The sequence below is a fragment of the Dysidea avara genome, chromosome 4, assembly GCF_963678975.1.
Source record: "Dysidea avara chromosome 4, odDysAvar1.4, whole genome shotgun sequence".
Taxonomy (NCBI): domain Eukaryota; kingdom Metazoa; phylum Porifera; class Demospongiae; order Dictyoceratida; family Dysideidae; genus Dysidea; species Dysidea avara.
The window spans coordinates 44706530-44729321 of record NC_089275.1 but is presented as its reverse complement, the minus strand read 5'-3'; the positions used below and the strand labels follow the sequence as shown (position 1 = coordinate 44729321).

General features: G+C 36.8%; 1 protein-coding gene and 2 long non-coding RNA genes across 3 annotated transcripts; 1 reads left to right on the top strand and 2 right to left on the bottom strand.

Moving 5' to 3' along the window:
* The first annotated feature begins 4723 nt into the window (after positions 1–4723).
* LOC136254190 (uncharacterized) lies at positions 4724–6811 on the top strand. The gene is made up of 3 exons (XR_010700351.1): positions 4724–5196; positions 6559–6677; positions 6744–6811. It is a non-coding gene; the product is annotated as an uncharacterized lncRNA (long non-coding RNA).
* Positions 6812–6986: 175 nt separating this feature from the next.
* LOC136254189 (uncharacterized) lies at positions 6987–10187 on the bottom strand. Its single transcript, XR_010700350.1, has 3 exons — positions 10072–10187; positions 7728–7777; positions 6987–7672 (listed from the first exon to the last, which is right to left on the bottom strand). It is a non-coding gene; the product is annotated as an uncharacterized lncRNA (long non-coding RNA).
* Positions 10188–13039: 2852 nt separating this feature from the next.
* LOC136254559 (uncharacterized) lies at positions 13040–19270 on the bottom strand. The gene is made up of 10 exons (XM_066047295.1): positions 19245–19270; positions 18465–18562; positions 18293–18415; positions 18018–18248; positions 16763–16915; positions 16616–16714; positions 16447–16569; positions 16255–16392; positions 15979–16188; positions 13040–13471 (listed from the first exon to the last, which is right to left on the bottom strand). The coding sequence occupies exons 2-10, from the start codon at positions 18478–18480 to the stop codon at positions 13095–13097; spliced, it is 1470 nt and encodes a 489-aa protein (XP_065903367.1). The 5' UTR covers positions 18481–18562; positions 19245–19270; the 3' UTR covers positions 13040–13094.
* Positions 19271–22792: the final 3522 nt, after the last annotated feature.

Genomic DNA, 22792 nt, shown 5'->3' with positions numbered 1-22792 from the left:
CCTAACATGAAACAGTGGTTTGCATCAGCTACTTTGCATTTCATCATGTTTATTGCCAAATGAAACTGATGTGTTTAAAGCCAAGTATAAAGCCATTTACAATCTGGTTTGCTCTTAAATTAGGAAAGACACAGCAGATCATATAACTAAATTGTCTAAATCATATTATTTTTTGATATATAACTCTAAGAAATTTTGGAGTTTTCTTACACAAATCATCCCATCTCACCTCTCAAACATAACAATTTTATCAGTCTCAGATGGCTACCATTTTCAACCAATTCTTTCTGTCTTTGCTATTGAAGATTGCAGTAGTCTCCCTGAACTTTAGAAATCCACCCTGATCGGTGGTGTGTCTACAGGAAGGGTGAGCCTATATGGGCCTGTGCCCTACCAAAGGAATTCTGGTGCCCTACCAAAGAATTCTGGTTCCCTACCAAAGAATTTTGGTGCAACATTTTTATGCTAGATCAAAATACTCTAATAGAGCAGTCTAATAAAACAGTTACACTTTTCAGAGCAGAAGAGTAGCAAACTATGCAGTTATAAATTAATAAGTGCTTATTAGTGATATCAATATATAAATATATAGTGGTTGAGGGCTGCCATTGTAAGCAGGCAATTATACTTTTGTTATTATTGCTCCTGGTCCTACCACACCAGAGAGTCTAGATACACCACCGATCCTGATCTCATTAATTCAATTGATTTTTATGTTGATGAAGTTGACAAGCAGTTAGTAAATATCCAGAAAAATAAAGCCTGCGGTCCTGACTGTGTTCTTTCCTATTTACTTCAAACAGGTGCTGATTTTCTTGCTGCACCACTCAGTAAATTGTTTCAACCTTCCCTGTCTACCGGGTCTTTGCCTTAGGACTAGGTTACAGATAACACTGAGCCAATGTTTTAAAAGCATGACAGCCATCTCTCATCCAACTATATACCACCCAATTAGTCTTCTATCGCCTCTATTGTGATTAAAGTAATGGAGAGAATACTATATCATCATGGTTAAAGCATTAGATGCTCAAAATCTTTTATCAACCAGTATATGTTTTCCGTAGTTGTCATTCCATTGACAGTATTGAAATTGCAAAAGAACTACAGCTACACTAGCTGTATACTAAAGTACATGTACTTATGGGTCTGTTACAAAAGAAAATCACTTTTCAAGGTCTTATTTATGCATGTAACTGATTGTGCACTATGATACCATCTCCTGAGGAGATGGAATCTATAATAGTCAATTTTAGTCTATCACACTGCTCATGGTTTTCAAATTAAGATAAGTAAGGAACTGACAGTTGATTCAAGTTGAATAGATTGTAGTCTATAGAAAATGGTACCTCTCAAAATTTTGGCCCCCCTCCACAGCTTGGAGGCCGGGGGGGGGGGGGCAGGAAAAAGTGCTCCAGGTGGACACCTGGAGCACTTGACTGCCCCAGGTGGTAGGTGACTGCCCCTCAGGTGGTGACTGCCCCTTACACCTTGACTGCCCCTCTTGGTAGCACTGTAATCTACATCTCAAAGGAAATTTTTGGCACTTTGTAGTTACATGACTTACATGCCTTTTTTCTCTGATTTTTGTACTGTCTACATATTTTCATCACTAATGCATGATCATGGCTGCCTCTCTGCGGTAGCATTAATCAGTAATTAATTCTTTAAAGCAGGAATATCTGCAATGGGCAGTCAAGGGTTTGCCACACATTATAATCCTACTAAAAGCAAATCACTCTGAATTCAAGCATGAATTTTAAATGTAGGCAATAAACTATTATTATTACAAGTGCAAGAAAAATTAGGGATTTTCCATATGAGTAGGGACTGCAGCAATAAAAAGCACTGAAACAAGCCGCTGAGACAAAACACAACTGAATGATTGCATTTTAATCCCTACTTTAACCATACATCATAGCAGGCTAAAGTATAATCCCTACTTTAACCATACATCATAGCAGGCTAAAGTATGGATTAAAATACAATCATTCAGTTGTGTTTTATCTCAGCGGCTTGTTTCAGTGCTTTTTATTGCTGCAGTCCCTACTAATATGGAAAATTCCTAATTTTTTCTTGCACTTGTTTGTGTACTTTTTTTTGTAAATTTTATTGAATAACCGCATTTAGTAATCCCCCCCCCCTACAATTCTCAAAGAACACAGCTAAATGTTCCTAAGGATGCGGATTTTTAACAAACCGCTTTAAACAACACATTACCCACAGAAGTATCTTTTCAACTGTCTTATAGTGTGTCTACAGTATTATTTTCCACTAATTCTCTCAACAAAGCCTCAGGACTGCTTTTACTTTTAGTTCGCGTAAGTATGGTCATGCCCACTTTCTAGACGACGAGATATGCGAGCCTATGAGGCCTACTACGGTGTTTTTCAGTTGTAGTATGCCTGAAAAGTGCTCTGGGAAAGCTACCCATAGAGTCTGTAGAGAGGTGCCACATACAACCGGTTTTAAACTCGGAAAAGAAACCACCTTCGAGCCAAAGCAAACGCTCTAATCCTTACGCGTGTAGTGACAATGTTGAACAGGCAGCAGTACATCCCGAGGTGTATCCCAACATTAAAATCACGTGCTTGCTACAATTATGTTACACGTTTATTCCAATATGTTGGGGTGCTGTGGTGTGCGTGCTTTGATGGAAGCCGTACCCATGAGAGATGGCCATGATCAAAGATAAAACAGTAAGACAGTAGTGCACACATCGTAGGTATTTAATATTGTGAAAGGGTTTTTCTCCACAAAATTCGAAGCATTTCCACCAAAGAAGCAAGGCTGTAGCTGTAGCCAGTTTTCCGCTACGCTTGACTGAACGCATCAGTGAGGCAGGCAGTGAGGCAGTAGAAAATTCGCTAAAATAGTATTATTTTTAAATATTTCGTAGCACCTTGTAGGAAACATTTTGAGTCATTCTGAAGACACATTTGGGCTTGTTTATACCTGACCAATACTGTGAAATAGCCGTGAAGGATTTCTGAAGATGACTTTGGGTAGATTCTTCTTTGTGGACCACACCCACACCTTCATTGTCCCTACTATACAGTACTATTGTACTTATCATTGTTCTAGGACTGCGTCACATACAACCAAGTACATACACCAATGTGACAGCCCCCTAGTGAGGCTATTAGGTGGTGAAGGCACGATCTCCAAATCAACTCAATATGTCACAGTAGTGACAGATACAACACAATAGTGGCATCGTAACTAAAGGCCACCAGTAGCAAAGTGCCAGTACATCATTGGTGTGGTAATGGCACAGTGATGTGTACGCAGTGTATGTAATTATGTATACAAAACGTACAGGAGAGAACTATGCATTATTGCAATATTGTATGCAGCAATACATTATAGGCAACATCAACAGATAAAAATTATTAGCCAATATACAGTAAAGTATCAACATCAACTAGAGCTAAATAAGGTTCATCAGTGGTGTAGCAATGGCACAGTGACAGGTGACACACTATAATTATGCATACACAACTTGCAGGAGATAGCTACACAATACTGTAGGAGTATGCAAGCCAGATAAACCAGATAAAAGAAGACAGCCAAGCCAGCCAGAACGTAGTAGCTACTGAAGCCAGGTGAAGGCAAAAAAGATTAAGCACGTATTGAATTGCCTGACACCAACACAAAGGAAGTTCGCCATGCCAGCTGCACAAGACAAGATTGTTTACTTGTATTTCGTATTGTAAAGAGTGTGGCATGTGTTATAATATTGCTAATTAAATAAATAATTTATGTGACTAGCTAAGCAGCTGGCATGGAGACTTGAGACGTTACAAACATAAAAACTTACTTGTAATCTTCTTGTTTACGTGTAAAGTGGTCTCTCGCTCTCCTGAAGTCACTTCACGGACATTCGCTAATCTTCTCCTTCGCGCAATCTGTAATTAAGCAAGGGTGTGGTACTGGGCGTTATATAGAATTACACGTATGGTCAAGTCATCAGCACGAACGGGCGCAACGATTATACGTTTGTGCCTTCGTTCACAGGCGAATCGATCCCCGGTTAGTTTATGTCTCTAGGCCTCGTAGTTTTCTCAAACATTAGCTAATTATTTATTTATTTATGACGTAATTTTAACCGCGTTTCGTATTATTCTTATATAGTACTTGGTTGTATAATTTTAGCCAGTAATGCAGAATGTATAAAATATATTCGAAATTCATTGATCATGAGCTAAGGCCATACCTATTTGAAAAATTGTTGCTCGGAGTTTTTAAGGAAAAGTTAGGGTCGGTAGGTCGGGAAAAAATTTTTTAAAAACCATTCCAAACGTGTCATTCCATTGTTGACAACGAATTGTACGAGGGTACACAACAACAGCTCCTTTCTTCGCTATAAAGATAACCACGCATTAGCCGCCATTTCGGCTACAAGTCCGCCAACATAACAATCACGTGAGTTTTTTTATTTTTTTTGGTCTTTTATGAAAAGGGTTTCGTTACTTTCATCGTTTGATGCCCCACGTAAAATTACGTAACAACATTGCGTTAGAGGCGCTTTAATAAAATAATTATTAAGCACTGACTGAGACACGCGAGGACACGCTTTATCAAACCAGATACATAGAATCTAATGGGGAGAGGTAACAGCAGCCAGCTAGTGTTCTGTGACTAAGGGGTCTGTCTGCCAGAATAACAGAGGTAAGTAATGTATGCAGCAGTATGTATCACATCACCACCAAGATCACCGTAATATGCCTGGTTGTAATGTTTTATGCTGCAATACCGCTATTAATGCTATGAACAGAACTCTTAACACAGACATGGTAACAATTTCCTTCACTCCAGATATATTTCAACCTGCCTTGGTCAATTATAGTAAGGCCAGAGGCTCAGATTGTCCCATGCAGTTGCAGTGGTGTTGATGGTTTTGCAGCAGTGTTCGTAGTTGAAGTATTCTTTACTAGAGGAATAGCATAACTGTAGCTAATGGATAATACTGTAGCCTCTTTCCCAAGGGTCTGAAACTCACATAATCTTACAATTTCTGAAACAGTTTTTGTTACTTTCACATTGTTTGATGCACCTCTACATACCTTTATGTAACAACACTACATTATAGGCACATTGATAAAGTACTGAGACACGTCAAACTCAATGGGTGACAGCAGTCAGTCTTGTGATGACTGAAGATGATGTGCGACTAATTGGTCTGCCAGGATAACAGAGGTATGTATGCATTATGTATCACATCACCTCTATTACCTTCCATTATCCTTGAGTGTACTGTTTTAAAAATGCTGTGAACAGAATTCTTAGCACAAGCACGGTGATAATTTACTTCAGGGATATTTCAACCTACTGGTGACCATCTTTTAATAGGGACCTAGTGTACGTTTGTTTCACTGGGATGTCACACAAGCACTCACTATTGGATAATCTGTGTCAAAGACAAAATTTACCTTAGCCTTTGGCTTACAGCTTTTGACCTGACTTGAATGCATCTTCCTGAAAATTTGTCTGCTGTTTTAGGCTTAATTGTTAGGTTTTCATCCCTGGCCACATCCAATGTGGCCATTTAGCAATTTTAAAAGTTAGTATAACTAGCTATAGTGAACCAAGAAAGCTGCTGTCTGGGCCATGTGAGCCAGCTAGATATAAATCCGTACACCTTCATTGTTACTTTAAGTGTTAAAGCTATTTAGGTTTATTATGTTTATTTACCAATACACACCAGTCCTGTGCTTCCAACAGTCTATAGAAATTTCTTAATACATGTTACCTATATAATAACCAGGGGAGTAGGACAAGACCACGTGAATGCGTAATAATGTTGCACAAGTACTTAAAGTATTTCATGTGAACTGAATAGACCCTGTACAAAAAGTAGAGGAAGGGGCTTGATACATATTTTGCTCTATTTAGTTTGTTGCTTGCAATGGTGTGATTCATGATTGGAAAGATGCTGCTGTTATGGCAAGGGCTAAAAGGGGGGGTAGTTGTGGCCAAAAAGCTAGTTGTAAATGACTTTTGGCTAGTTGCAAATGGTGATTGGGCTAATTCTAAAATTTAGACAAAATAGCCAGGTTTACCACAGGAAAGTATACTTACATATTGTACCTCTTAACTCTTTTACAATTTACCACAGGGATTTGACTAAAAGTCTAAAGATACTTCTTGAGATAGCCATTTTCAAAAATTTTCTATTTCATGGTCTACTACTCTGATTAAAAATTACCTTACTAGTTTAATTTCTTTCTTACAGTTCACTATAAACTGAAAATCATCAAATCAATGCTTTTCATGCACATAATTATATACAGTTATTTTGTCCCTTCAGCTTGCTAATTATTTCCAGATCTCACTCATTCTCTAAAATCATTTCCAGGTTCAATCATGGCACACTTATGTTTCAAAATTCTTGGGGAGTATGCCCAGACCCCTAGAAATCCCTCTTTACTGCCACTTTGTCTCATGACTTTCATGTCAACAGTAACAGTAAGCATCAATGATTACAATACAATCGTTGTTGTATGATCTATTACTTTCAACAGGTAGTATGACTATGGTTTAATAAAATATTTTTGTTAGTGCTTTGTAGTGCACGTGATCTTGTCTTACCCCTCTGATCTACAACTGTGAAAGATACATCATTGAAATCACAGTGAAATTGTTACAGAGCTTTGAAACATTTTAAGTTTTTCTATCTCGTAAGTTTTAATATTTATTTATAGGTAACTCTGAGTTTTAATACTTCTTCCCATCTCCCACTGTAGTGATATTTTGTAGTCTTGACTGTTGACTGTGAGTTTGACCACAATCACAGATTGAGATTGATTTAGTAAGTGATACGTGATACCCCTAGTGTTTTGTTTTATAAGCCTGGCACTACAATTAAACAGGTGATTCTGAGGTCACAGTCTAACCCCCTCCACCATACTCCAAATAACCCACACCCTGTTTGCCCATTGCAGGCCACACCCTGTTTGCCCATTGTAATCTATAACATCTGGGTTTTGCACCACTAGCAACTGTAGCAGGCTATCTATCATTGTTACCAAACAACCAACAACATACTTAGTAACTATAGATACAAGACAATAACCATACGTAAGTCCAGGAGCACGACTACCTGAAAACCTACATTCATAAGTGAATAGAATATAATGAAAGACTAAATACAACAATGGAGAGTGAGGGCTAGCAACAAGAAATCAAAACGTAAAAATTTTTGAACCATCCAGCACCAAGATGATTCAGGGAAAAACCCACTGGGTTTTACCCACATACGCATGTTACACACATCAGTAATGACTGAGTTTCTTTCTGTAGCTATGTATGTGTTCACTTCTTCATTTTGATGACAGTAGTGACTTTCCATGTAGAATTCTGCCGTTCTCCTAATACAAATGTCATTTTGCAAAGTTTTTTTTAGACATACTCTGTAAAATGAAATACAATAGTAATTGTTTTGTTTGTTTTTGTTAATGCAGGTACCAATGATGTCATCGTCTAATTGTGGGTCAGTCATGACTACTCGCACAGCAGGTGAAATTGGCCAGTATCTCCTCATACTGTACATAGAACTCTATCATCAAGGGTGACTTTTTTTGCTGAAGAGCTGCAGCATTTGCAATAGTGTGATGCTAGACTGTGGTACATTGCTCAATAACTTATTGTTCCAAGTTTTATGTACATTCTGTAACTGATCATATTATTGTTGTTTAAATATCACATCTTTTTATTTACAAATAACTAACCCTTTGTTATCACATCTTTATAGTAGATCCAATATTACCATAACTTCTTTCTGTAACAGAACATGTACAGTATGTTACCTCTATTACATTCAGATGGTAGCCCTAATAATTTATGAATGGAATGTGGCTTATTTATAGTAATGCTTGACCTGCTAAAACACCCTGAAGCTTTTATTTCAAATGTCCTGTGTGGTCTGACAATTTCACTGTTTTATATGTACTAGGAAACACCATTTGGTCTTCTTTTCTGAATTTGGAACCAAACCATTATTTCTTTATTATACTGGACAGTCTGTAATTATTGATGCATCCAGTGGGGGGAGGGGGAATGCATAATCAATAGAGACACTAACACTAATGTTCATGTAAGTTTAGACAGTTCATGAGTGTCATTATCTACAACTTCATAATTATCATTTGTACACTCAGTCAGATTGTTATCACCAGGAACTTGTCGCTTCTCCAACAGAGGGGACATTACTTGTTCTAAGTACGATTTCACCATTAAGTATTATTCACAACCTATCCGTAGTTGACTCTCCTACAAACCCCATACATATTCACTGTACACAGAATCACAACTACACTTTACCTTTGATTTAAACCCCTGGGTTACCATACATGAATTGGATCACTTCATCTGAAGCCTATACATACTTAATGTCCCTAGCAGTGCAAAACACGCTGTGCTGTACATGATACGAAAGCAATGGATTTTTAAACAACATTTCAGTCTAATAAATACAGTAGTTACAGTTGTACAGGAGCAGCTTTACATAGTAATAGCATGTTTCAAGCCTTAGTGAAGGGGGAAAGGGTCCAGATGTAGGGAAAGAGAATAGTGCACGTGCTGAATTGTCGCTGTTCAATATAGTGCAGACCAGCTAAATAAATTACTTCACACTTGGACACGCTGACATGGTCCACATTCTGTGGGTATGCCTTACAATGACAGTGTACAAGACAAAGTTCTTTTAAACAATTTCAATTTAGTACATACTGTAACAGTATAGTTGGTATTTTGAAGGCACACACATGTTGCTGTACCTTAATTTGTTTGCTACTGATTATGGAGGATGATTTGATGCCTACCAACTGAGGCGATTCACTTGGTTTGTCTTTTAACTCAGACTCTACTGATTGTGTGCTGTGTAACACCATTTTGCAGTAAATGTACTAGAAATTTAACTGTTAGACTGGAGTGATTCAATTATATCTAATCACGAGCAAGAGTTGAACTTGCACACGCTGGATAACAAATGGCAGAAATGATAACCCTCTTGAGTTTACTTAATATTGGGACAGTCTGTACTAATATATTGCAGGTCCCTATGGTGAATGGGTGAATCTCCCAATTCCCTGTATCCCACCAGTCCCAACATAAGCAGTCCATTGTGTTTATGTTATGAAGTAACAGCTGCTTGTGCCTAATTGTATAAAATAACAAAGGTTATCTGCACACACAACATGGGGCAGGATACAAAACCTTGCACGAGACTGTACTATCAGCAAAGATTGCAAATGTAATTTAATGCCAATATTTCTAATTCAATGAAATATTAAAAATTTATTTAAGGTGTTTAATCAAGCAATACAGCTACTCAACCTATACAGCACTGTGCATGACAATAAATTGATTTCAGTGGCTGCTTTGAGCTTCAATAATGGTGGAGTAATATATAACATACACTTGTAGAATGGCATGACCCACACACTATAGCTAACTGTCACAAATGAAAGGCAGACAGCGCTGCACAGATGATTAGGTATGCAGATATTTAACAAAGTTTTACAGATACAACAGGAAGTACTGACGAAAGAAAAATTTGAAGAATTCACAATATTAATTATTAATCAGCTTTGACGAAATAAAATTTGATGAAAAGCAAAAAATAACAGATCTAAACACTGACTTTTGAGGTGCTTATTGGACAAATTAACCAATTTGTCAAATTTTACTTTTGTAAAAATTTTCCTGTTGTAAATTTACAGTTAATATTGTTTCAGAAATTGTACTATACTATAGTATTATCCATTAGCTACATAGTTATGCTCACAGGCAATTCTAAGGGGAATGGGGGGGGGGGGGGGATTCTGTAGGTCTAGTTCAACTACCAACACTGCAAAACCATCAACACCACTGCAACTGCATGGGACAAACTAAGCCTCTGCCCCTCTACTATAATTGACCAAGGCAAGTTGAAATATATCTGGACTAAAGGAATTATCACCATGTCTATGTTAAGAATTCTGTTCATAGCATTGTAGCATAAAACATTACAACCAGGCAAACAGTGGTGATCTTGGTGGTGATGTGATACATACTCATGCATACATAACTCACTTCTGTTATCCTGGCAGACCCCTTAGTAGCACGTCATCACAGGCCACTGGCTGCTGTCACCTCTCCCCAGAATCGAGGTTTGATAAAGCGTGTCAGTGTGCTTAATAATTATTATTTTATAAAATAAAAAAATAAAATAAATAAATAAATAAATAAAATAAAAAAATAGCGCAGTGTTGTTACGTAATTTTACGTAGGGCATCAAACGATGTGAAAGTAACGAAACCCTTTATGAAAAGAGGGTCGGTCGGGTCCGAGCAACAACTTTTCAAATAGGTATGGCCTAATGATGGGACACTTGCAGTAGTTATGAGAAACCTGTATAATGTATGTAGTTTACTGCACAAAATGAAATTACCAACCATGTGGCAGAACTTTAAAGCTAATACTATGCATGCATGCATGTAGTAGTGCAAGTTAGTGCAGCTCTCATTTCAACTAAATTTTGTGTGCATTGTAAAATGTACTACAGGAAAATTAGCTTTCTGATAGTTATTTTACTCATTGGCTGTACTATTATAATAACTGACTGTTCTGTTAGAGTATCTCTATCTTCTACCAAATTTAGATCCTAAATCAATGAAGGAGCTAGAGGCCCCCCAGCAGGGGACATTGGAAACAGTGGAAATTGAAAACTGAAACTGAAAACTGAAACTGAAAAACTGAAATGGAAAAACTGAAACTGAAAAACTAAAATTGGTCAAAACTTCATATTAACAGCTACCTCTTAACAAAGACCACCTCTATAATAAGACCACCTCTAAAATAAGACCACCTCATAGTAGTTATGTCAAGTAGGTCCCAAAATATAGCTAAGGTGTACTCATAATGTAATAAAGTATCAATCAATCAATCAGGCAGTACTTAAAAGTTGAAATGACAGCTGCAGGGTTGTACAAAAGGATATACTATCTTATCATGCCAAGACCTAAAGTCCATGGTCATGTCACAAATGAAAATGGAGCAATTTCATGCATAATTGAATTTGATAATGGATTTCTCATGAATATTATTGTGCATGATTTAGGAGTTGCATAGTTACAAAATCAACATTAATGTTTCTTGACTTTGTGTCTTAATAATTGTTAGGCACATGTAATAAGCATCCTCGAAGATTTAAAAACCTGAGGTGACATCAGTAATTACCGAGGCGCAGGTAATTATTGACAGGTTTTTAAATCCTCGAAGACACCTATCACGAGTGTCTAACTATTACCAAGACACAAAGTCCAAGATCATTAATTTAACTATGCAACTCTTAAATAATGCACAATTCATGAGAAATCCAGTATCAGCAGAGTAATTGTGCATGCAATTACCCCATTTTCATTGTGACATAACCATGGACTTTAGGTCTTGGTATGGTAAGATAGTATATCCTTATGTACAACCCTGCAGCTGTCGTTTTAACTTTTAAGTACTGTCTGATTGATTGATACTTTATTACATTATGAGTACACCTAATGGCCTTTTTGTTGGACCTACTTGATATGACTACTATAATGAGGTGGTCTTATTAGAGGCGGTCTTATTATACAGATGGTCTTATTACAGAGGTGGTCTTTGTTAAGAGGTACCTGTTAATATGAAGTTTTGACCAATTTTAATTTTTCTGTTTCAGTTTTTCCGTTTCAGTTTTTCAGTTTCAGTTTTCAGTTTCAGTTTTCAATTTCCACTGTTTCCAATGCCCCCCCAGCAGGTCGTGGCACTTATGGTGTGTAGTGTGTACGTGTGCGTGTGCGTGCGTGTGCGTGCATGTGTGTGGTGTGTGTGCATTTGTTAGAGACTTTCCATCATTGCTGTGTTATAGGTGTATAATGGGCATAGGAAGAGCTATACAGTGGGCACAGCACATCACCATTATTCCGTTGGCTGAGGGTTTTGGTGTGCGAGAGTCTGTTGGCAATTTGTTAAGTTTAGCTAGGCTCAGGTGGTTGGGTAATGCTGCTCGCATGTCTGATGACCGCATATCAAAAAGGATTTTGTTTGGATGGCTGCCTCAAACGAGACCTGACCATGGTGTAAAGCTAAAATGGTGTGGTAAGGTTAAACAAGACCTTAAGAGCTTTTCCATCAGTAAGTCATGGTACCATCAAGGTCAAGACAGATGTTTATGGAAACAATTAGTTAATGAAGGATTGATGAATTTGCTGACTTAATCACAGTCTCAACCTAAACCCTTCCATTGTGGGACTTGCCACAGATCCTTTAGGAGAGTACAAGACATGTCAGGACATAAGTGTATAACTACCCACCCTTGACATGACTGGCGATGGTTAAGTGTGAAATTCTTCAGGACAAGCAACATCCGGTGGATGGCTTCCTTCCAAGTGTGTGTGTGTGTGTGTGTGTGTGTGTGTGTGTGTGTGTGTGTGTGTGTGTGTGTGTGTGTGTGTGTGTGTGTGTGTGTGTGTGTGTGTGTGTGTGTGTGTGTGTGCATGTACGTCTGTGAATGGTCATGACCAGATTTGCAATGTTTTCTTAGAAAGTTTCAGGTTTATGCAACATGGTTGGATTTACTTAGGGGCATAACACTCAGTAAGTGTGCATTGTATACTCGTATGCAAAATGTACTCTAACTAGTCTGGGGGCATGTGCCAACAGGAACATTTTGATTATTTAGCTACTTGAGATTGATTGGATGACAATTTAAGCAGTGTGCACTGCATTTTGAAAGAAAATTATAGTTAAAGCTGACATGCACGTTAATATTGCAGTGTATATGATTTTTTTTAAATTATTGCTACTGGAGCTAGCTAGAGTGATGGTCACAAACTGGCTCACAATGCATGCTCATTCAATAAAGGTTGATGCCACTATTGCCTACTGTACCTACTGTATGTTGCCCTTATTACTTATATATATTAACGCTCCCTATTATTTTTACCCTTAAATAACTTATATTACCACGTGCACTATTACTTAGTGGTGCTTCATAAACTGACATAAATCCACCCTGATTTATACATGTAAAATGTTACTTTTTTAGCTATATGTGACAATTAAAAATTGTAGCAAATCAATTATTTAGTAACAACAGCATAAGCTGGATCATGTTCTATTACAACCATTTCTCTGACCATTTGAGGGATGGAATAAGCTGGATCTTGTTCTACTGTGTGTGTTTCTCTAGCCATATGCAATCGTGTAGTGGCATAAGCCGGGTCGTGTTCCCTGTTGATGATTTCTTGATCTGTTAAAATGAACTGATTGTGTTCTGGGAGTCCTTGGTTATCATCTTCAACTTTGTTTGTGGATTCATTATGCAAATATTTATAGTACAGGTAGATAATGATGACAGTGGCCAGCGTAGTAATGATAACTAATGTTACTACAATACTAATAGCAACTGCTACTGCTCCTGTTGACGGCTTATCATTCGATTCATGATCAATGTAACCTACATAAATAAATTTTGATAATAAGAATATGACTTGGACTTGCGACAATATATAAAGACTAGATAAAAGTAAAGTTTACTAGGGTAAAAACTGTGCCACCAATTGGTTAATAATTAGGCACACACGGGCAGGATTTAATAACCAATCCCCTTTTGTGCTTATTTATTGGAAGGCTAGCTGTCATAAAGTTGGATTTTGTATGAAAGGTGTCACAAAAAAAAAACTACACTTTCTGATATCCATGTATAACCAGCAACATTTATAATTTATTTATGGTAAAACTTTAGTAACATTCTTCATGGTAGGAAATGAATGCTGTCTAATTGACTGGTCGGTGTTTACCTACAGATATACTGTATATATGTGACCGGATTTGACAAAACCATGCTTCCACACACATCCAGATTTGCAACTTTGAAGGACCATAACTCAATATGGGAGTGTACTATCACTTTCAAATTATGTCCTGCTATTGGATACTGCAGTGAAAGAAGTTTGTGAAACTTGTAGGTCAATAGCATACTGAGTGGTCAAGTTATAAGCAATTAAGGTCAAAGAATTGGATGTGTGTGGAAGCACGGTTTTGTCAAATCCGGTTACATATATTTCTTAAGGCTTTACAGCACCAGTGCTGAAGGTCTGCATAGGACACCTGGTCCTACTGTCTGTTCAAAGATGCTATATCAAGTATGTTTGAAAAGTTTCAGAAAGGAGATAAAACCATGACTAAACCATAAAAAACCAAACCTAATGTACCAGTGGCGGATGCAATGGTTTCGGCTGAAACCCCCTCTGAAAAAGTGCACACACCCCTATCTATTTACGACTTGTTTGAGTGATAAAATCATCAACAGTTATGCATAGTGTATTACATTGGGGCTTTTTCTACTGGCCAAACTTCATACTTTTACCTTTGAATCACTAAACATGACATTATGGCCTTGAAGTGTGTTAAGTGCCTCTAAAATAATTATTGATTTAGTGCTGTTTTGCTTCAAAAAGTTTGCGAAGGCCTGGATCAATTATGAAACAGTGTTTTGGAGTGATTTTTATGGATCTATTTAGCTATAGGCTACTGAGCTATAAGACTGAGTTAACAACCCCAGCTGGGCTATTGCTAAGTGGGATCACAGCAGGGCAATGCAAATATTGAAAACTTCCTGAACCTGAAACCCCGGCCTCTGAAAATTCCTAGATCCGCCACTGTGTACACATGTCATATCACGTGTATGAAGTTTTGCATGTATACATTAATGTTAATAATGTATATTTGAATGCATGTGGGTTTAATACCTTTGGCATTAAACCCGCAGACTTGCAGGCCTGACATCTACATGGTTATCTAGATACTTGGGTGAAAGGTTGCCCCTCTGCATTTAGTGGCCCCCTTTCTGTAGCTTATAAAGGAAGGAATTTGGGGCGTAGAAAGCCTCTGGGCACCAAATTTCTTCCTTGTCCAATTGCAAGTATCGGTTTATCTTGAAGAATAAGGCCTATAAGACATTTGACCTAAAACAATTGTACAAGACAGGTTTAATCCAACATGGCAGCCAGTACCAAGAATCAAAACTATTTCCAAGACAAAGAGCCACCAGCATAGCAATATACCAAGCAGGGGCAGATCTAGAAATTTTCAGAGGGGGTTTTCAGGTTCTCTGGAATTGCAACTTCAGCCTAGCTGTAAATGGAAGACCAAAAATAATAAATAAATATAGGTCACTACCTGCTTTTGAACACTGTGAGGTGATTTCAAAGGCAAAAGTGTGAAGCCGTTTTGCCAATAGAAAAAGCCATAAAAATAATACAGTATGTATAACTCTTTCTAATTATTATCACCCAGACGAATCATAAGGGAGCGCGCTATTTCAGAGGGGGGTTCTGGAAACCCCAGAAACCCCCACTAAAACCGCCCCTGCCAAGGCAGTGGTACATGTTGAAGGTTAGTCGAGTGTTCAACATTATATTAATACTATAAATTCAATCAGATGCATACTTCAATGTGCAAAGTGTGTTAAAGTATAAGCACTGCTGTTTTTTTCTAAACCAGAAATAAAACAGATAAACTTTTATGATTAGGGTAATAATTATTTGCTAGTAAATTAAGTTATTGTTTTACAAGTCTTTGAAGTAAAAAGATTGATTGAAAGAAGTGCCATCGGGGCCTTAAAAATGAGTTAAATAAGTGGTGATAAAAAGTACAAACACTTAATTAGGTACACAGTCTACAACTTTGCATTTTAGTATATCTCCCTTTTTAAAAGTCTGGCACTAATTACAACCTGCCAACTTAAAAGGGACTTGAGTACAATAAAGTCACTGGATTCCTAATGTGTATTATGTAACTTGTGCAGCTATGCATTATATAGCAATAGTAGAGCTCTTTCCATAATAGTAAAATATTCTATAAGTTTTGCAACTTTGCTCAGTCCCACGATCAGTCATTAAGACTTAATAATAGCAGTTAAAGCCATTATGTCATATGTCTGTTAGTCTATTGATAACTCACTGTCATCATCAACAATGATTCCAACTGCTGAACTTCTTGTACCAAGTTGACCACCTGCCCATGCAGATGATCTAGGTAATCTTAGATCTATTAAGAAAGTTTCATTTCCTTCTAGTCTGTCATCATTGTGTACAGTTAACTCCACTGCCTTCTCATCACTATCTCCTGGGCTGAATGTTACCCTGGCAGTTTGTTCAATGCCATCAAATTCTGTCATGGGTTCACATGCAGTTCATTCTAAAGTTGTAATCACGCACTGCACAGTCATTGACTTACCATTCGTTGTATTATCTCTGGTGAAAATATGAACAACAATATCGTGGTTAGGGTTTCCTTGCTTAACCAAAGTAACACTGAAAATTTCATCACTTTCCAAAACTGAATAGTATTCTTTTTCAAATTCCACAACCACTCCTGCACATAAAATCATTAGTATACAAAGATATCCAATGCTCAAAATTAGCATACGTTTCAAGACATAAAATGTCTGAGTGGAGGTTCCTCGTACAACACCATCAATAATACTGTGAATAGTAATGTTGTGTTCCCCAGCACTTAATGAAGAAATATTAAAAACAAAAGGTGAAGTACCTAGAAATAAATGTTACAATATTCTTAATGTGTTCCAAATACTCACAATTCACAAATGGTCCACCATCTACACTGCATTGGGAAGGAAAGTCTTCACTAGAGTTATATTGAAATGTAATGGTGTTGTCTTCAAAGGACTGGGTAACTGAGAAAAGTGATTAATAGCAGCAGACTAGTAAAGGTGTGTACTTACGAACAATATTAGTAATATTAATTGCATCCACTGGCACAATGAAATATATGGTATTTAATAGGGTAACTAATCCTTGTGTTTTAGTGCTGTTTGCTCTGACTCTAACAGTGTGTTCTCCTGCAGGCAGTCCTAATCGTTGATAACCTGACATGCCTATATATGTATATATATATATATATAGGAACAAAATTTTATTCTATAATAGCAACGTAACAAGAAATAATTATCAGTGTAAAAATATGCGTGTATGTTTAGTGCTACCTACATAAGTATAGCCTGTAACTTGATTCATTATAAAAGAGTTACAATTGTTGTCATCTTCAAATATAAACCGGGCAGTGAACAAGGTTTTGTCCTTGGTGACATAGCTGAGTGCATGCATGCACACAATGCATGTATGTGACTGGATTTGCAAAAAAGAGTCTTCCACTGCACACACATCAAATTTAATGATTCATATCTCATAATTGAAATAAGCCATTAACTTGCAGTAGTGAGCAACAATAGCCATTTTCAAATGGGTGCAAGAATTTTGTGTTACTATGAAACAAAGTTCTGGACTATCAATTTCATATGATTGGATATGTCCCCTTTTTGCAAATCTATAATTATATACGTAGTCACATATAATTATACAGATTATATCACCAGGGGCGGATCCAGGGGGGGGCACAGGGGGCACGTGCCCCCCCCCCTCCCTTAAAAAAATGTATACAAGATCGAGATACTCTAATAGAGCAGTCAATCACCAATCACTCTAATAAAGCAGTCACAGTGTTCATGGGGAAGTGTAGCTTACTTAGGAAGCTATAAATAGGATTTTATTTTACATAAAATACGTGATATAATATATTTGGTAAAGGATAACTAGCTATTATTGTTGTGACCTTTTTTTTTTTTTTTTTTTTTTTTTTGCTCTTCAACTTTTTTTCAGCAAGGTGCCCCCCCTCTTTCCAGACCCTGGATCCGCCCCTGATCACATCAAACATACAGTACTGTTAGGTGTTTACTGGGTCAGGACATGTGGTACCAGTCAGATGTGCTCAAAGTAAAGTAATTGAAACAAGCAAAAAATTTTTCAAATGCCAACAACAACAGAAGTCAGTTATACATTACAGAGTCTGACACAATAGTGAGGATGAGTGCCAATAAAAATGAATTTCACTTACATTATTATAGAATTTGCATGCAACTGATGGACAGAAACTGCGTTAAAGTCAGACCTATTTGACTAACATTACAAAGAGTTCCTTACATGGCACAAAATTCTCATCATCCACCTGACATTCAAAGGTTGCTTTATCATTAGCTGTTATTGTTATTGCAAACCCTGTTCCACTATTGTTAATAGCAACATTCAGTGAGGTAAATGTAACATTTAAGGGTGAAACTTCTACTGTAGCCACAAAAGAGTAGTTCAAAACTCCCATCACAAAAACAGCATGTATACCAACAGGAACAGAGGTATATACAAACCCATTAGAACCTGTTAGTAAAGCAATAAATAAATCATTTTAGACACTTACGTACATGGTTCAAAGGGACCACTATCCAATTGACATTGAAACATTGCACTGTTGTATATAGTGTTGTTGTACAAAACATTCACCGTGATGTTGTCTCTATTGACTGTTGCTATTACAAGGAACCCTCCTAAAACAGTACATCACAACACAGTTTAATATGTACAATAATACCATACCTGTTTCACTGCCCATACAAAAGTCTCAATAGTAGCAGTGAAATTTATCCCGTATTTCACTGGTAGCAGTGAAAAAGTTGTAATTGCAATTTCATCGGCTAGAATTTATGTTAACAATTAGTGTTGACACATGTTTAGTACATAGTGACAAATTGCGTACATAGCAACGCTAATGCACGGCATGCATATATGCAGCGAGTATGGTATTAACTGGGAATAGCATGGGTAGCAGTGAAATTTGGGATAAATATCACGAGTGTTGTATTGGAAATGGGGATAAATTTCACGAGGCGAAGCCGAGTGAAATTTACCATTTCCAATACAACAAGAGTGGTATTTATCCCAAATTTCACTGCTACCCATGCTATTACTAGTACGAATTATATCACCAATCTTGCCGTCTTGTCCATTGCATTCCACTGATAGGTGCATAACCATAAAAACTATACAAATAGCAATAGACAGTAGGCAATGATTAGGTACTGTATATCATAGTAGAAACTGAATAATTCCTTATCAGTTAGCTATATTATATAGCTAATCATATCAGCTACTTCTGTAACTTCACATTGTCACTATAACCTTCTTCATTTACCCGCCAATATAACATGCAGAGTTATTATAGCAGTATGCAATTGATATACAGTACTGTTACTGCATGGTTAGACTTGTAAAGTACCCACTTATCCCACTGTCATAATACAGTACAGCTATACAGAGACCCAGATTTGCAGAGACCTATTAAATATACATTGAAAGTTATAGCATTATAGCACTTACCCAAGCACACATATTCTTTGAGCTCCATTTCTCTATAATATTATTTTTACTCAGTGCTAAAACGCTGTAGGGCTGTAATAAGGCTTCATGGACAATATAATTAGCACTATAGTGTACAATAGAATCCACTAAATGACAACAAGCACAATATACCTTATATAACTAACATGACCATGTATATGCATACTGATCATCACTCACAGATGTCACAGTGATAATCGCTCAATAATTATGCATCAACTTTAAAATTCAAAATAGAACTTTAATAGTTATCACACCTTGCCTTAGGTTGTTTTTAAATACTATGCAATAGCTGGATGTACCTGTACTTTGGTGGGGCAGGGTGTAAACACTCTAATGTTATTACTGCTACACCTGAAAATTTTAATGTTGAGCTATACAACTGAGTTATCAACAATGTATATAATTGTTTTCAAATTTTGACATCATGCTGTATCAACATACATTATAGTTTCAATTATTGGCTAGTAGCTATAAGTTAAGTCATGATTAGGATAACTTTCCAAGCCACTGCAAAATTTGTAGTAAATACGGTTTATGTGAATTGTGATGAGGGCCATACATAGTTTGTCATGTTATACATTCCTAACTGTCAGTGCATCATGTGTCACTTGGTACAGCAGAGTTTAGTGCTTATTACAAAATGTTAAAATAGCATAAACATGAAACAAACTTTTGTTCAAAGAGGAATGCATATTCACATAAAATGAACAATGGTAACTTTGTTACTATACAACACCATAAACAATTAAACTTTTGTCACATGGGATTCCATTAATTTATGGAGATAGATTTTATATAGTACCTAACTGTGTTTGAATACATAATTGTTATGATATGGTATGTAGCTAAATGTATATACATTTTGTCAGCCTTGATTCTGAGAGCTTCAATGAGAATGCAACAGGTAATGTCAACATTTAATTCTATTACATGAATGATTCTGCTTCAGTTGCCTGTACTATTATTTAACTTCATCTTTTCATAACTAGACGCATACCATATGACAAGAAAAATTTTCACAAAACAAAAAGTCCATGAGTTTGACAAGTCAAGTAACTTTGTCAAACATCCATAATTGCCCATAAAAGTATGTGATTAGATCTATGATTTCTTGATTTTCATCAATGTTTAATTTGTCCATACTGTGGATTTGTCAAATTTCCAATTGTACTGTATATGAATAACTGTCATGTACAGTATATAAGTCAAATTTTGCTCATCACATTTGCCATGTATGTATTTGATAATGTACATAATAGATACGACATGTAGTACATGCTGATTCTCTACTCTCTAGATCTCTTTAGTTGTCAATGCAGGCTGGCCCTGTCACTTGAATGATAACACATACATCAATGTGCCAGAATTGAGTAATCTCCTGCAAAGATATGATCCAGGAATAATGCATGACTACCATAAGTTCCAGTAAATTTTTTGAAGCATGGCTTCACTGGGATATAAGACATATATGTGACCAGATGTGTGAAAAAGAGTCTACCACACACATCAAATTGATGGCTCATAACTTATTATCGTTACGATGCTTGACAGAGTGCTTTATTAGAGTAGTATTTCATTGTACTGCTGGCATATACATAATCACCACATTCCTCTATACATGTGACATAATAATTAATGGCACTATGTCTAATCTAACAGGATACTGTGTCCCATCAAAGAATTAGGGAGCATGGAGGTATGTGCTGGCTTTAATTTATCCAACTAATCAAATATAAGTCTGTAAGGTATAATTGGTTTCTTACTTTCTAGGAGATATATACAACATTATTTATACATGCAATCGCACCTGTTGTTTTCTATTTTGGATACATGTTAAGTTTCTGAATTCCTTCTTCACAGACTATCTGTAGCCTTCTTGTAGCTAGGTCCCTAATGGGACAGTAAACCCAAGAGGGTGAATGTACCAATGTCATTGTGAAGTAAATCTCAACATAAGATATTGTATGTTGAGTGCACCACTCAGGCCTATCTACTAATACATTGTCCTTATATCAGCATATGTTATTAATACTCATAACTCTGCAGGGGCGGATCCAGACTTTGTAAAAGAGGATTCCACTCTGGAATCTAGCTGTAAGTCAAAGACCAAAAAAAAGAAAAGTCGTCACCTGCTGACAATACATAGCTGCCCCTTACCATAGATTCCCTCACCAACTATATTTCCTTATTTATAACTACATACATAGCTTGCTACACTGCTCCTATTAAGACTACTTTGACTGCTCTATTAGAGTATCTCGAGTAAGGGAGGCTCTTTCAAAAAGGGGGTTCCATGGAACCCTTTGAATCCCCCCTGGATCCGCCCATGCTCTGTGTCCATTCAATATTTTGAGGTGTGTCTGAGCAGGTCAGATATTTGTCCAGATATCCACTTCTAAAATTTACTCACTCCTTAAATTAGCCATCCTGTACTACAAAGTAGTAGCTGACTGTTTGAAACTGTCATTTGGCTAACACAGTGTAGTGTAGGCACCAGCCTATTATGCTTTTAATTTTTCCTATTATGCTATGCTGCAGTGCTCAATTTTTTTGCCTATTATACTCATAATTATGCTCAAATGTTTCTGTAGTTCCCATGTTTTGTTACTTTCTAATGGATAATGATAAACCTTTGCTGATGAATAACTGGTTAAATATAAAAGTTAATGCTCGTTGTGCATTAAGACTTTGGCTGCATTAATAGTTGTGTAAAATAGCTATAGTGTATACTCCACTGCAGCATCAACTGTTCTGTCCACTTTTTCAGTGGCATGCATTTTTGCTTACAGTATGACATAATCATTCTGCCTATTATGCTAGCATTATGCTTGATTCCTTCAGGCACCTATTACTAAAAATTATAGCGATTTTCAGCTCCAGAGCAATTTTCTGATGGCTGTGTCGTCAGCTCAAAAGTATAAACCACTTCAAAGTCGGCATAACAATGCCACAATTGAAACCACAACTCCACCTTAGGTATTGTTGCATCATTGTGGTACCTCTACTTTAGTTGTTTACCTTTATATGTTAACTTGATGTTTTTACCAACTTAAGATAGCCACTTGCCTATGGGTATACACCATTGTATTGAGAAGTGTGCTATAGGTGAAACATATTTGCTCACCACAAAGCTAAGCATACAAAGATCGCTGAGATCCAATAAGACCTGAAGTTATTCTCATTACATGTACAAACTTGCAGCTAGAAGCAACTGCAATTTCAAGGTAGTCCAGATTGCTAGATGGCTTCCTGATTTAATTGTGCCATTTTTTTCCTTTAAAATGTATGGGGAGTCCTGGAGAAAAATGCACCTTTTTTCAATTGTTAAGCACTGTGCATGCCAAAGTAGCTAATTCCAACCCAACAAACTATTATATTTTTGAGATCAGCAATCAATACTCTATCTATTGAGCATACAAAAAGCTCGTTTTTCCAAAATTTAAAAATTGGGCTGGAATGCCTACTATAAGACCCCTTTTAGCTGTTGGGCTGTTGAATGCTACACCGAGAAAGGTTCTTCTTCT

Coding starts and splice junctions, on each gene's coding strand:
- LOC136254559 (XM_066047295.1), bottom strand. Junction 16,715..16,762: donor TAATATTACTAATATTGTTC/GTAAGTACACAC, acceptor CACTTTTCTCAG/TTACCCAGTCCTTTGAAGAC. Junction 16,189..16,254: donor CAGAGATAATACAACGAATG/GTAAGTCAATGA, acceptor AACCCATGACAG/AATTTGATGGCATTGAACAA.